Source organism: Cervus canadensis, chromosome 15 (assembly GCF_019320065.1).
Source record: "Cervus canadensis isolate Bull #8, Minnesota chromosome 15, ASM1932006v1, whole genome shotgun sequence".
Lineage (NCBI taxonomy): Eukaryota > Metazoa > Chordata > Mammalia > Artiodactyla > Cervidae > Cervus > Cervus canadensis.
The window spans coordinates 39,391,348-39,407,916 of NC_057400.1; the positions used below are offsets into that span (position 1 = coordinate 39,391,348).

General features: G+C 41.0%; 1 protein-coding gene across 10 annotated transcripts in view; it reads left to right on the forward strand.

Annotated features, from left to right (window-relative positions):
• The window catches only part of TANC1 (tetratricopeptide repeat, ankyrin repeat and coiled-coil containing 1), a 241,797-nt gene that overhangs the window by 143,335 nt on the left and 81,893 nt on the right, over window positions 1-16,569 (forward strand). For all 10 annotated transcript variants that reach the window (XM_043487584.1, XM_043487575.1, XM_043487574.1 and 7 more), the window contains one exon: window positions 5,469-5,573. In XM_043487584.1, the coding sequence (XP_043343519.1) occupies window positions 5,469-5,573 (105 nt within the window). The remainder of the gene's footprint in view (window positions 1-5,468; window positions 5,574-16,569) is intronic.

Below are 16,569 nucleotides of genomic sequence, written 5' to 3' on the forward strand. Positions count from 1 at the left end.
TTGGGGCCCAGGAGTGATAGGGAGGGAAGGCCACTGCAGCAGGGAAGCATGCTAGCTTCTGGATGAGCCCATTTTTAAGCTAATACCTGAGAGTCTTGTTTTTAAGAGCCTCTTGTCTTAAACAGGAGCCAGCAAACTGTGCTTTGTGGGTAATTGTTACTATAGTATTAGCTTCTGGTTAATCTGGGGTAATTAACTTGATAGTGCTTGTTTTACATGAAGGGGTGAAGTTAATTTACTTTTTTAGGTAGTTTGTGCTTGTGTGTGTGTATGTCTTTTGTGTGTGTGTGTGTTGGGGGGTGTCCACTTAGTCATGTCTGACTCTTTGCAACCCTTTGGACTGGAGCCCGCTAGGCTCCTTTGTCCATGGGTTTCTCCAGGAAAGAATACTGGAGTGGGTTGCCATTCCTTTCTCCAGGGGATCGTCCCAACCCAGGGATTGTACCCGCGTCTTCTGTGTTTCCTGCATTGCAGGCGGACTTGGGAATGTTGAATGTGTCATTGTAAACAAAAAGCTGTGGGTAGAAAGGTGCTGGGCAGTTGTTTCCCCTGAGTAAGGGTCACGTGTTAGGGAAATGTGTTTTTTGGTTTTGATCTCTGTTGATGATGAATTTGGCCACTTCATTTAGAAGTTTTCCATTTCAGTGGCATAGAACTCAGTGTCACTGTGGCTTAATAGATGGCAGTTTAGTGTAAGAGCAGTGATTACAATGGCTCCTAACTGGTGTGGCCTCTGGTCGTCCCGTCTTGTGGTCAGTCTGGTCAGCTGCCCATATCACAGACCCTGATGCCCCTTGTCACAGAACAAGGGTAATGGTAGCTCTTATCTTTCTGGAGGGTGTGTACCTCCTATTAACTCTGATTCCTCAAGGTTCCTTCTTCAACCTGTTATTGATGTTTTCTGTTAGAGTAGGATCTTTCCTTGAGTGTCTGATGATTTTAGTTTGTAAGTACAAGGTACTAAAAAGCTGACTGAACGGTAGAGAGTTGTGTGTGTGTGTGTCTGTGTGGGGAAGGCTTTGTGGTAGAGTGATGGGTCAGGGACCCACCATTTCTTTGGGGGCTTGGCTCCAACTGTGATGATGTATAGGTCTTTTCTCCTCTCAGGGAGGAATCTCTAATCCAGGGATCCCTAACCTGTAGGATATAATGCCAGATGGTCTGAGGTGGAGCTGATGCAATAATAATAAAAAATAAGGCGCACAATAAATGTAATGGTACTTTAATCATCCCCAGACCATCTCTCCCAACCCCACCCCATCCCACCCCCAACCTCGGTCCATGGAGAAATGTTTGTCTTCCACAAAACCTGTGTCTGGTATCAAAAAAGGTTCCTCCTTGGTGTGCAGGCTTGCTGTCAGCATTTTCATAGCAGACAGCTGGGGTAGAGGGTGTGGCGAGATGCATCTGGGTGGGGCCCACCAATCCACACGGAGAATTTTTCTCAGTCCCTGGTTTAGTGTATCACTCAAGAGTTGAGCTCTTAACTCTCCATGGTCTTGGAATTCAGCCTTTCCAGGGAAGAATTCTGCATCCGGGATGAAGGAGGGAATGCTTCCTGGTTTGGGAAGGCGTTCTGGAGGGGTCTTACTTTCCTTTCAGTAGATTTCCAACCCATACTTCGGCATTCAACCCTGCCATGCCCCTGCCTTCAGAGGGGTCTGCTGTCTGTGAGGCTGAGCCCTCCCTCCCCCAGTCCTGCTGTGCTCCGTCCGTGCTCCTTGGCAGCATGTTTCCACTTTCAGAAGTTTGGTTTCTTGCCTGTGGTTGTCTTCCTTCCCCACTGGTCTCTCTTAAATCCCTTTACTGCAGCTTTAATGGTGTTTTGAAAGGGAGTGAGGGCGAACGAGCGTTCATCTGCTGTGTTTAATGGAAAGTGCCCAAAGAGTCTCTAACGAGCGATTGAGGGGGGAAAGAAGAAAACCTCTGAGTTATAAATTTATCCAGTTTTATAGCATTTGAGGTTCAGCTGTTTGTGAAAAGCAATTTATATAAAAGGATCATGTTGGAGAGCCGTGGTTTATATTCACTTCATAATATTTCAGCTCCTAGTAAAAGAGGAGATCAGAAACGAGAGAGTATGAATAGAAGATTTGCTGGATGTATAGCCAAGACCCAGGGTTGGGTGGTAGAAGGCCCTACTGCCCTGGCCTTTTCTATTGCCTATTTAATCTAGATTTCCTAGTTTTTATAAGTGCAGAGTGGTGATTTAAGTACATGGGCTTCAAACCTGCATGCACCTCAAAACTGTTTGAATTCCTTCTTTACCGTGCGTTGGCCTTGAGCAAATTGTTTCACTGATTTGAGCCTCAGCTTCCTGACCTAAAAATGGGGGAAATAGTGTTTTTCCTCCAAAGTTATTAGGACTGGATGAATTAATGTATGTAAGTCCTTACCCTTGTGTGGCCGTTGACTGCAGTTTTATTGTTTATTTTACATGCCAGGGCGCCTTTCCTTTCCAGCCTCACTGTTTACTGGGGCAGGCACTGTGCCAACCTGGGAGCCGGAGACACTTGACCTTTGCTCTCGGGGTATTCCCCTAAGAGCTGAAGCCCCCCTCATTGTTCTTTTAGCTCTGGGATGTACCGAAGTTTGAGCTGGAGAGGGACGGAGACCACATTTAAACCTAGGTCTGCCCAGCTCTAAAACAAAACAACTAATTGATTTACAATGTTATGTTAGTTTCTTCTGGATAGCACAGTGAGTCAGTTCAGAGGCTTTGAGCCATTCAGAGGCTCTGCTGTTAACACCATTGCCTTAGTGTTGAATATCTCCTACAGTGAGGGATCGACCTCTGAATAGAACACAGTTACAGGCAAACGGATGGGCATAGATGCTTTCCAAAGACTCTGGGTGATGTTGAGGTTCATATTCCAACCATTCCTAACCGTCATTGTTCATCCATGTGAAATAGTAAATGCTCTCCGCAGGAGAACATTTTGGAAGGATGTGTGGGATAGGTGGATTGCTGGGAAGTAGGTCTCTGTAAGTTATTACTATTCCCTGAGGAGTTAAGGTGAACAGAAACTTACAGGTACTTCATGAGTAGAGCGTGGTTGCTGTTTTGGGTGACTTGAATCATTGGACAATAATAATAAAAGGCTTTAGCTCCCTTCAGTTCTGTAAATGGAGAAGAGTGGATGAAGAGACAAAGGTGCTCTTGATCTCTTTTCCTATAAGGAGTGGTTTGGGAACCCAGAGTGTAGAAAATTTCTTGCATTTGTCCTGGGTCTGTTTCTGCCTGCCCTGTTCAGGTTCTTCCTAGTTGCTGTTTCCTTCACAGCAAATATCTTTGTTTCCCCTCTCCTCCTCAGTCTTCCTCTTCATGCATATTTATATATGGATAGATGTGTATTCTTAATAAAATCTGAATTGTATTTTGTTGTATAGCTGACATTTTCCACTTACATTCCTTCTGCCCATCCCCAGTAACTATTCCGTTTCAACCTTTAAAAACAGTCCTTTTCTGGGACTCCCCTGCCGGTCTAGTGGTTAATAATCTGCCTTTCAATGCAGGGGAATGCAAGTTCCATCCCTGGTCAGGGAACTAAGATCCCACATGCCCCAGCTAAGCCCGAAAACCACAAGGAAAGATCCCACAGGCCTCCACTGAGACCCAGTGCAGCCAAATAAATTAATTAATTAAAAAAAAAAAACAACAACCCTTTCTAACAGGGTTAAATCAATTATGAAGACAGCCATATGGTTAACTACTACATTAGTCATTTTAGAATCATGATTTCTAAAGTCTGAAATAATATCCTATTTGTCAAGCTCTATAAGCTTCTTTGATCTTGTAGCCTGTTTTCGGTTGTGGTACTATAACTGGCTGGGAATTAGATTATTTTTATGGTAGTGTAGACACTTTTGCAGTAAACCTTTAGGTGGCAGCATGTCTCACCGTAAACCACATTCTGAACAGAATTTCTCAGATGCATGAGACGTTTCGGGAGGATCTCAGAATCTGCCTGACTCCCCCTGTCGCATGCAGCGCCCAGGCGGAGGCCCTGGGAGGGCCGGGCTGTGTCTGAGGGCTGACCAGGAGAGAGAACTGAGACCCCTGTCTGCGACTCATCCTCCGCCTTCTCTCAGTGATGTGAAATGTTTCCTATCTCTGTAGCCTTATTAAAAGCACACTTTAAGTATAAGGCAACCAAGGAAAACAAGAGTCAAGTGGATGATTCCGGACCAAAATGTAATGGGATGTTTGAAAGGACCGCACAGAATAGGCAGTGTTTTTCGTTTACTTAGATATAATTCACATACCATGCAGTCCACTCATTTGAAGTGTACACTGCAGCAGTTTTTAGTATATTCACAAGGTTTTGTACCATCCCGACAACCTAATTTTAGATTATTTTTATCACCCCAGACTCACTAGCCATCACCCCGCAAGCCTGCACATCCCCCAGGCCCTGGTAACCATTCATACTCTGTTTCTGTAAATTTGCCTATTTTGGACATTCCATTTGAATGGAATCATATATTATGTGGTCTTTGGGGACTGGCTTCTTTTACTGAGCAAAATATTTTCAGGCTTCGCCCATGTTTAGCATGAATCAGTACTTCCTTTTTATTGCCCAGTGATAAGTATATCACGTTTTGTTGTCATCAGTTGATGGACATTTGGCTGTTAATGAGTAATGTTACTAAGAGCATTCATGTACAGATTTTTGTCTGAATGTATATTTACACGGAAGTGGATTTATTGGACCATATGTGTAACCTTCTTGGGAACTGCCAAGCTGTTTTGCAAAGTGACTGCATGTGTACATTACCACCAGCAATGTGTGAGGGTTTCATGTAGCCTAATTCAGAATTCCAGATTATCTGATGATAAGCTGGGGTTGAAGAGGTGGTGAGAGAGATGATTAACAGGCTCTCTTTGTCCCCGAATTGCATGCTGGACTGACTGCTCTGCCTTCCCTCTTCTATGTCAGCTGCCAAGAAAGCAGCCGTCTTTCCTGCCCGGCACAATTGCCATGTGTCACCAGGCTGATCAAATGCCTGCGTTCCATGGCTGCGCAGAGCATGTTGATGTTACAGCCTGGCGGTTTGTGATCCTTGCCTCCTGACTTTGGGGAGATACCAGGCAACCTGATCGTCTTGGTCCCAGTTAGAGACAAATTCCAAGTTAAAAACCTTCACAACGAGCCGCTCAGGTCCGAACATGTCAAAATCACTCCCGTGACATATACCAAAGACAGCTGTAGAGGCTGCATAGCAGAAGAGCTGCTTTTGTTTTTCTGAGTTTACATTCTGCGAGCTGAGCTTCCACCCATCTCTTTGGCAGCCCAGTCTGGACGTTGCGGCGTCTGTACTGAAATGACCGTGTGTGTGTTCACGGGAGGGGAAGGGGCTGGCTCTTTAGGCATCTCTGGGTTCTGGTGAGGACACACACTGTACATTCTGAAGCTTTGTTTGCAGCTGGAAAAAATTAGACACACTCAGATCTTTCCCTGCTACAGGTCCTGTCAGGAAGCCCAAGTATGTGGAAAGCCCCAGAGTGCCTGGAGATGCAGTCATAATCCCGTTCCGAGACGTGCCCAAGCCAGCAGAGCCCAGTGAGAATGGTAAGGATTTGTTTGCAATGATTTTCTCCCCTAAAGATTTTACACTGTGACACTCCACTTTTGAGGGAAACTTGAGTGCCTCTTGTAGGAATCCTTTGCTAAACTGAATATATCTGGGAAGTGGTTTTCCTTGGGCAGTTAGAGAGATCTGTTTAGCTAATGTGAATTCTTTAGATTGTATACAGTGTAGGAATAGTGGTACATATGCATTGTTTAAGGATTGAGACTTATTTCCTGTCAATTTTTACCTCACCAGTATGGGGGGATATAAAAAGTCAGCCAGCAGACTGCTTCCAAGATTTTTTTTTTTTTTAGTTCTCCATCGTTTTAGAATATTTTAACAACAGGCTTTGGCTGAAAAGCTGAAACTGTAGCTGGACAAAGCTTATAATACCTAGCTTTAGTAAAAGCACTTGGTAGCTTTTGAAAGCTGCTTATTTTTTTTAACATCAAAAGTTTTTCTTTAGAGAATGTTGAAGTTGAGACCAAAAAATCCTCCAAATTGACTGATACCTTTTCATGAGGACACTTTATATTTTGCTTTTTTCCTTCTATCTGAAAATACATGTAACAGACAAAAGCTCTAGCATTTCGTAGATATGATTAATAGCACTTAATTTTTTTTAATTGATTCAAGAATGGACCTGTTCGTTCCTTATTGTCAGTGGGGAGGTTTCCCCAACTCACAACTCTAAAGACTTTGTGTGTTTTGAATTTATATCCTATTTTGCTGCAGAAACACATGGCTAAGAATTCTGAGAAATATGGAGAAGCCTATTGTACCTCCAGTATGGACACAAGTTTCTGTAGTAATGATGAAAGAGAAAAATCACCTGTATTTCCACCTTAGAAGAAATGGCATCCTTGTCTCTCTAATTGTGGGTGGAACAGAGTACAGCTCTCCTTTTATTTTCTGCCACTGTGCGTGCATTTCCTGTGTTGGCCGAGGCATAGTGGGGGGTGGGTATGAAGTGTGAAATGTGATGGGAACATGGAGTCGGGGGGAGCGGTGACAATAAAGTTAAAAATGAGCTGAGTGGGGGGTTGGCAGGAAATGAAAGTCAGAAGGAGGTGTTCAGGCGGGTGGGGGCCGAGGTGGGACCAGCAGCCCCACCATTTTTCCTTCTGTCCAGGCATGCGGTCATTTGGTTTATGTGAGAGATTCACACCAGGATTTGTGCTGGGGAGGGGCAGGGCGCCAGGTGTGTGGTCTTGCAGAGGGATCCGTGGTGCTGTCTGGTTAGAACAGCCAGAGAATCTGCAAACATGAGGACCCTCCTGGCTGTGAATTCACGTGTGCCGGCTGTCTGTGGGCTGATCTGTTCTTTCATTTCCATTCTGGGTATCAAAAAGAAAATGAAAACCTGTTCCTCTGAAGTGAATATCAAGAATCTGAATTTACTGAGCTGCCTGCCCATTTCAGACTAAGCCTGCCAACTCTTGCCCTTGTCCCCATTTGCCTGTGGAGTCCTGGTTGGTTATGCCCCTGGCATTTGACTGGTGTAGACTCAATGATATGACCCCCTGTTCCATGGGCGAGAGTCCTGTTGAGGTCCTGTCTATTATTTAGGACTCCCCCTGGGGTAAGAATGAGGACAAATTTAGGATTTTTGTTGGGCAAAGAAATAAGGTTATAAATAATTCCCAATGTCAACTCTTCTCCCCTTGTTCAAGGCAGAATTGACTTTCTTAGGGGAGAAGGTGTTCTTATGCTTGGCTGCCAGCTGAGCTAAATTCAAGCACAGTGATTGATGTTGCTGGTGTAGCCAGCAGTCTGCAGACACGCTTACTCCTGAGACCCTTGCTCTTGGATTTAGGCTTATCCTTCTCAATGGGGACTGACATTGTGACATACCTGGGCTGCGAAAAACACCAGGGATTTCCAGAAGTTTGCCTAGAATTAAGAGGCAGGGTACATTTCCCCTCTTCTAGGTGTCTGGGAAAGGGATGTAGTTCATGCTTGTGGGCATGTGGTCTTTCATGGGTTGCTATGATGCTGGTGGGAGCCCCATCAGACTTATCTGTTGGTTGATGAAGAGGCGGTTGCCTAACAAAATTTAGCTTGATAATTAGTAAAGGATGGCATGTTTTGTAATTCCCCATAGACTCCTTTACATTTCTGTGGGGTTAATGAAGTTTGCCATATTAAAGTATAAATTTTATGTCCAGGTCATTGAATCTAAAGGCAAAGCTGGAGCAAACTGAAACTAATTGAGTCTGAGTATTCATCCAAACATGTACAGATGCATGATGAGCTAAATCCTAATTTCTAGGCTTTCATAGCAGTAGTATCACTTAAGTTTTAATTTAAAACTTGGGCTTATACTTTACATACTTCCTTTGGGCATTTTTTAAAAAAAAAGTCTCTAAGACACTCTTTTGGATGCTGTCAATAATAGCATTTTGGTATTCACCAGACTGATGAACTATTGAAAACAGCTCCTTGTGAAATGCTTTTGAAATTTTTCATGGATTTGTGAAATATCAGGTTATTCCTAGATGTTTGAAATACCCTTCCCAGACTAAACTGCCTTGCTTTATGGTTGTGTGGCTCCATAAATCCTTGACTCTTAGCTTTCTGAAATTTAAAGTAAAACAAAACCAGTGAGCACTTGGAATTTATTCATTAATTTATAAACAGCTGTATTTGTAATCTGCATATTTTAGCCATCTGGGAAGTGGGATATATGATATGGCAGATGAACATTTTTGTTACAAGGTAGAACCTGTTTATTAAAGTTTACACTAACCTGCAAACCTTTTCATGGAAAGGTTCTACTTTATTCAGTATTTTTAGATGTATTGGAAAAACAGCATTTTTTCTTAGTCCTCAAACAAAATACAATCCCCTTTTTCCTGTCAAATGATCCTAGTAAGCTTACATGTAGAATAAGTTCTTCACAAATAAGCTTCCTATTACTAGGCCAACATATTGTTTATGGGGAAAATGCCACCCACGGAACAATACCTCTGCCTTAAGGGAAAATAAAAAAACAGATAAATTAGGGAGGATTATTTAACTGTAATAGGATTCACAGCTACGTTTTTCTTGAATTTGGGGCAGCCATAATCTGTTCAGATTTGCTTCGATCTATCCTTGCTACTTGAGCAAGCTTTGATGGGAAAGGGTGAGAAAGTTTTAGTCTTATGAGTCATTGTTTGATGAAGATCAATCCAAAATATGATGAAACTTTTTTTCTAGCCATCTGGATAGCAAGTAGAAGTAACATATGAAACAGAAGAATAATTAAATGCAGAACTATATTACTGGGAGGAGTGAATCTTTTTTTAGATATGTTTCAGTAAATATTGATACCTCATGTTTTTGATGACTATTTTAGACATTCAGAAAAATGTAGAGAGTGAAAAAGGTATAAAGAATATGATACCTGTCTACCCACTACTCAGTTTAAGAAAGAAAACATGACTTTTTTTCCTCCTGATCACATTGCTCTTGCTTTCCCAAGAGGTAACTTTGCTCCTGCTAATTTAATTTCCATTTTCTTAGATTGGTGTTGCACCGCTTGACTAATGGTTGATTAAGGTTTTAGCTTGATAGAAGTGTAGAAGGGGAAACATCCCTGGTGTGTGTGCAGTGGAACAGAGACTAAAGTAGAATAGCCATTCGTTCTGCATTTCCTTGAATAAAAAATTCTTGTGCTGTGAAAAGAACTGTGTTGGATGCTATTTGAGCTAGCTTTTCAAGCATAGATCCTTTTCTCTTGGAGCCTTAGAGTCTGGGCAGGGATTAAAGACTTATATATACAGAGTAACTATAGTGTGGGGGCGGGGGAACAGTGTTGACTAATCTGAGCTGTGTGACAAATCCAGTGCAGATGACTTGCTTGGAGTCCTGTGCATTAAGATTCACCTGTCAGCAAAGTTTAGGATGGAGTAGGGGCAGGAACGGGACTGCAGTCATGGAGAATGGTTAGAGAATGATTTCAATAGTTACGTGAGAGACTAAGATCTCAAATTATCCATACAACATGGATCAGGAAAGAAGTGAGGGGTAGGAAGATTCCCGAGAGATTGCAAGGACATGGAAGCTGTAAGAGACAAAGATGATGGCTTCAGAGTTTTGAGACTACATTAAATGGACACTGGAAGAGAGGTACCTGTCCATTTCGGTTTGAGTTCAGTTCCAGGCGTGTTGAGTTTGAGATTTGGAAACATCCAGGCAAAGACGTCCTCTGAATAGCTGGAAAAATCAAACTGGGGCTTAAGAGTTCAGGAGGAAACCTGGGTAGCCTTTTGCCTAGAGTGGATGTGATGAGACAGGGTGTATTACACTAGGGAAATCACACTAGGAAATCACACTAGGGAAATCAGTCCTGAATATTCACTGGAAGGACTGAGGCTGAAGCTGAAACTCCAATACTTTGGCTACCTGATGTGAAGAACTGACTCATTAGAAAAGACCCTAATGCTGGGAAAGATTGAAGGTGGGAGGAGACGGGGATGACGACAGAGGATGAGATGGCTGGATGGCATCACCGACTTGATGGATATAAGTTTGAGTAAGCTCTAAGAGTTAGTGATGGACAGGGAAACCTGGAGTGCTGCAGTCCATGGGGTCACAAAGAGTAGGACACACAACTGAGTGACTGAACTGAACACTAGGAAAAAGGTCATTGGAAGAAGAGACCTAAAAACCTTTGATATTTTATTCTTGAGCTGTGAATAATGCAGAAGCAGCACAGCTAAAGGGTTGAAAAACCAACAAGACCACACAGTATCCGTGGGTTTCCCTTCTATCTGATGTGAAAGTTGTCACTTCCTTCCTTGGAGGACAGAATATGTGCCAAGGTAAAAAATATACAGGAAGCTTCCAGCTCAAGATGGTGGAATAGAAGGCCAGGCATTCATCTCCTCCTGTGAGAGTACCAAAGTTGCAGCTAGCTGTTGAACAGCCACTGACAGGAGGACACTGGAACCCACCAAAAAAAGATACCCCATGTCCAAAGACAAAGAAGAAGGTGCAGCAAGATGGTAGGAAGGACGTAATCGTGATAAAATCAAATCCCATATCCACCGGGTGGGTGGCGCACAGACTGGAGAACAATAATACCAAAGAAGTTTTCACACTATTGTGAAGGTTCTGAACCCAACATCAGGCTTCCCAGCCTGGGAATCCTAAAACGGGACTGGCAATCCCCAGGGAATATGACCTTAAGGACCAGCGGGATTTGATAATAAGCCTTCTAGAGGACTGAGGGAAACAGAGATGCCAGTCTTGGAGAACACAAACAAAATTTTGCCTGCACTAAGACTGCCAGGGGAGGGAAGCAGTGACCCCCCAGGAGACTGAACCAAAACTACCTGCTAATGTTGGAGGGCCTCCTGTGGAGGCGTGGGTTGGCAGGGGCAGAGGCGTGGGTCGGACAGGGGCACTGGAAGGTCCCCCTTGCTATATACCCTGTTGGAATTAGCCATTAACCCTACCATAGAGCCTGTAGACCCCAGGGCTGGGGTCAAACTCAGTCCAAACAACTACCAGGGAGGGAGCCCAACCCCCCCCCCCCAATCAGCAGATAATTGGATTAAAGCTTTACTGAGCAAGGCCCTGCCCACCAGAGCAAGACCCAGTTTTTCCCATCTCCAGTGCCTCCCATCAAGAAGCTCATACAAGCGTCTTAGCCTCCTCCATCAGAGGGCAGACAGAAGCAGCAAGAAGCACAGTCTCACAGCAGCTAAAACAAAAACCATATTATAGAAAGTTAGTCATGATGAAAAAGAAGAAAGTTATGTCCCAGATGAAGAGACAAGATAAAATCCCAGAGAAACAACTAAATGAAGATAGGCAACTCTCTAGAAAAAGAATTCAGAATAATGATAGTGAAGATGATCCAGGATCTTGGGAAAAGAATGGAGTGGAGGCAAAGATTGAGAAGATGCAAGAAATGTTTACCAAAGGCCTAGAAGAACTAAGGAACAAACAAATAGAGATGGATAATAAACTAGAAAGCATCAATAGAAGAATAACTGAGGCAGAAGAACAGATAAATGACCTGGAGAACAGAATGGTGGAAATCACTGCCATAGAACAGAATATAGAAAAAAGAATGAAAAGAAATGAAGACAGCTTAAGAAACCTCTGGGACAACATTAAATGCACCACCATTTACATTATAGGGGTCCCAGAAGAAGAGAGAGAGAAAGGACCTGAGGAAATACTTGAAAATAGCTGAAAACATTTTGAACATGGAAAAGGAAATATTAACTGAGTCCAGGAAGCACAGAGAGTCCCAGGAAGGATAAACCCAAGGAGGAACACACTGAGACACACAGTAATCAGACTGACAAGAATTTAAGACAGACAGAATATTGAAACAAGGGAAAATGACAAATAACATACAAGAGAACTCCCTTAAGGCTATCATCTGACTTCTCAACAGAAACTCTAAGAGCCAGAGGGAGCGGCATGATATATGTAAAGTGATGAAAGGAAAGAACCTACAACCAAGAATACTCTACCCAGCAAGACTCTCCTTCAGATTTGATGGAGAAATCAAAAACTTTCCAGACAAGCAAAAGTTAAGAGAATTCAGCACCACCAAATCAGCTTTACAACAAATGCTGAAGGACCTTCTCTAGGTGGAAAGCATAAGAGAAGGAAAAGACCTACAGAAAGTAAGCCCAAAATAATTAAGAAAATGGTAATAGGATCATACATATTGATAATTACTTTAAATATAAAGGGATTAAATGCACCAACCAAAAGACATAGACTGAGTGGGTGGTGGGTGGATGAAAACATGTGCATATATGTGCTTCCACTTACATCACTTTGCTCGACACCCCCCAAATGGTATATAATTATTTTATATTGTTAAGTTAGTCATATTCCCATTATGGCTTGCAATTGTAATTATCTTTTATTTTTTATTTTTATTTTTTGTCTGGCTATTGATTGTGAAAACATTTTTTACTTTTATGATGATGTAACTGTTACTTAATACCATTGTATCATGATTGGTCAACAGAAAAACAATAGACCTCTATCTCACCAAAGCTAGGATCTAATAGAAAAACCTGTAATTACTTTTAAAAATCCAGATGTGTGTCACAATTATCTTGAAATTTTTTGAAAAATACAAATGCTCAGGTATTACTTTTTTTCTACAGAGCTCCAGATATGTTTCTAGTGAGCAGTCATATTTAAAAACATCTGGACTATATGATAATCTTTTACTTTTATGTAGTTTGTTTCACTTTTTCTATTTCATATTCATTGCTACCATTTCATTTAGTTTATGTTCTCAATTTCTCCATCTCTTTTTTTTAAATGTTCTTTCTCAAGCCTTTATCAAGTGTAGTAGAAAAACTTTGTATATGTATATTTATAAATATGTATTATATATATCTTAGAAAACTTATGAATTTTTGCCTAAGCTAAAAAATTATGACATTTTGATTCCACTTGTTTGACTTAGTATGAGTAGAATGCTAGATTTCTAATTAAAAAATAGATATGCAACAAGCAACAAAGGTTCACTGTATAGCATAGGGAACTATAGTCAATATCTTGTAATAACCTATAATGGAAAATAATTTCAAAAATAATATATGTGTATTTGTATAACTGAATCACCTTGTTGCACACCTGAAACATTGTAAGTCAACTATACTTCAGTTAAAAAAAATATATATATATACACACACACATACACACACAGGGAAGTCGAAAAAGGAGATGGACCATTAAAAAAAGTTACTGTGCCTAATATGGCCATCTCAGGAGCCTTGGGCAAGTGAATGAGTGTAAGCTGTGAGTATGTGATAAAGAAATAGAATTGGTGAGGATCTCTTTTACCCACATCTCTTTTACCCCCAAGGAGTTGAGCAAGTAATGGAAGATGAGAGATCAGTTAGTAGGATGAGGGTATGTGCAATTATGATTTTATTTGTTATTTTAAAGAAAGAGAATTTAGTACAATTGAACATTTAAGGACTCTGCAAGTGTGGTACATGGACTTCTAGGCATCCCCAAGATCCTTGCAGGGGTCTGTGAAGTCACAGCTCTTTTCATAATAATACTTGATATTTCCATTTCTTTTACATTGACATTTGTGATGGTGCAAGAGCAATTGTTGGTAAAACTTCCAATGCCTTAGCACATGTCAGAGTAGGGGCATCTGCTATTATGCTAGGGCTGCATATGGGTTGTTCTTCTTTTTTTAACCACCACCCACTTGCATCAGAAATAATAGTTCACTGAAAAATGTCCTTGATGAAGCCCCCAAAATAATGAATTTTAAGTCCTGACCTTTTGACTATCTGGTGAGATGAAATTGGAAGTCTGCAGAAAGTGTGTCTACTGTGTGCTGAAGTATGATGGCTGTCTGAAGGAAAAGCAGATGTCTGATTGAATTGCAAGCTGAACTAGCCATTCAAAAAAAAAGGGGGGGAACATCATTTTTACTTGAAAGTACTCCTGACAAATCATAGTTACTCCAAATTGGGTATTTTGCATATATTTTCTCGAATTGGAACAAAATGAGCATGTTACTTCTGTGAAAAATAAACCACCTGACAGGGTTTAGTTGCGAATGATAAAAATTGACCTTTTGAGTGAAAATCAGGTTTGGGGGAATTTGCACCTGTCACAGTGAGCGTGATGGCTTCTCAGGATTTTTCTATTGAGATCTATGGTGATGTTAATGAATGTGGTATTTTGGTGTTGTATAATAAAATGTGTCAACACTTGCAAGAGCTGCAAAACCAGTATTTTCCAAATGACCCAATACATGGTGTTACAAAATCTTCCATGGGTAAAATCCATTTGAAGCATAAAACAAACCATTGGATTTTCTTGTAACAGAGTACAGAAAGTTCATTGATTCAGATTCAGAGTCAACACTGGAACTAACCTTTAAGAAATTGCTACTTGTCAAGTTTTGGGGCGGTATCAAAGAAGAATATCTGTAATTAACTGGAGAGGTTCCTCCCTTTCCCAAAGACAAAGCTCTCTGAAGCCACAGTTCTTCACATGCTTCAACCCAAAGAACCTATCGCAACAGAGTGAATGCAGAAATAGACATTAGAATCCAACTGTCTTCTCCTAAATCAGATGTTAAAAAGAATTTGCAAAAAGTTAAACAATGCCATTCTTAAGTAACTTTTTAAACTGAAAATATGGTTGTTATTCTAAAAATGTTATATTGTTAATGTGATTTTTAACTTAAAATTGACTAACATAGATTTTTAAATTCCTAGTTTTAATTTCTAACATGATGAATATCAATAGACACAATCCACATAAGCCTAAGCTCTTTGGAGTCCTTAATTTTTAAAAGGTGAGCTCTGACACCAGAAATTTGAGAACCACCAGCTTAGAGAAGGAGAAAATAAAAATAGATGAGAAAATTGATTCAGAGTCTAATTGTTATCTAGACTGAAGAGGATGAGAACCAGAGAGAAAAAGGCTAATTCAGGAAACATTTTGAAAGAGGAAATGGTAAGATTTGGTGACAGTTTCAGTATGGGATGCATGAAATGAAACACTTAAAGATAACTTATATGATAATGTCTCTCTAGGAAAATTAGAGATACCAAGGGAACGTTTCATGCAAAAGATGGACACAATAAAGAACAGAAACAGTATGGATCTAGAAGCAGAAGAAGAGGTGGTGAAATATACAGATGAACTGTACAAAAAAGATCTTAATGATCCGAATATTAAAAGAAGCAGAAGTTATTAAGAAAAGGTGGCAAAAATATACAGAAGAACTGCACAAAAAAAGATCTTAATGATCCGGATAACCACAATGGTGTGATCATTCACCTAGAGCCAGACATCCTGGAGTGCAAAGTCAAGTGGGCCTTATGATGCATCACTATGAACAAAGCTAGTGGAAGTGATGGAATTCTAGCTGATCTATTTCAAGTCCTAAAAGATGATGCTGTTCAAGTGCTGTATTCAATATGCCAGCAGATTTGGAAAACTCAGCAGTGGCCACAGGACTGGAAAAGGTCAGATTTCATTCCAATCCCGAAGAAGGGCAATCCCAAAGAATGTTAGTCGCGTAGTTGCACTCACTTCACATGCTAGCAAGGTCATGCTCAAAAAAAAGCTAGGCTTCAACAGTTCGTGAGCTGAGAACTTCCAGATGTTCAAGCTGGATTTAGAAAAGGCAAAGGAACCAGAGATCAAATCACCAGCATCCATTGGATCATAGAAAAAGCAAGAGAATTCCAGAAAAACATCTACTGCTGCTTCATTGACTATGCTAAAGCCTTTGACTATGTAGATCACAACAAACTGTGGAAAATTCTTAAAGAGATGGGAATTCCAGACCACCTTACCTGCCTCTTGAGAAATCTGTATGCAGGTCAAGAAGCAACAGTTAGGACCAGACCTGGAACAACGGACTGGTTCCAAATTGGGAAAGTTGTACATCAAGGCTGTATATTGTCACCCTGCTTATTTAACTTATATGCTGAGTACATCATGTGAAATGCTGGGCCGGATGAAGCACAAGCTGGATTCAAGATGGCTGGAAGAAATATCAATAACCTTAGATATGCAGATGATACCATTCTTATGGCAGAAAGTGAAAAGGAAGTAAAGGGACCCTTGAAGAAGGTAAAAGAGGAGAGTGAAAGAATGCACACTGATTCAAAATTCAACATTCAAAGAATTAAGATCTTGGCATCTGGTTCCATCACTTCATGGCAAATAGATGGGGAAACAATGGAAACAGTGACAGACTTTATTTTCTTGGGCTCCAAAATCACTGTGGATGGTGACTGCAGCCATAAAATTAAAAGACACTTGTTCCTTTGAAGAAAAGCTATGACAAATCTAGACAGTATATTAAAAAGCAAAGACATTACTTTGCCAACAAAGGTCCATATGGTCAAAGCTATGGTTTTTACAGTAGTCGTGTATGGATGTGAGAGATGGACCATAAAGAAGGCTGAGTACTGAAGAATTGATGCTTTTGAACAGTGGTGCTTGAGAAGACTGAGAGGCCCTTGGACTGCAAGAAGA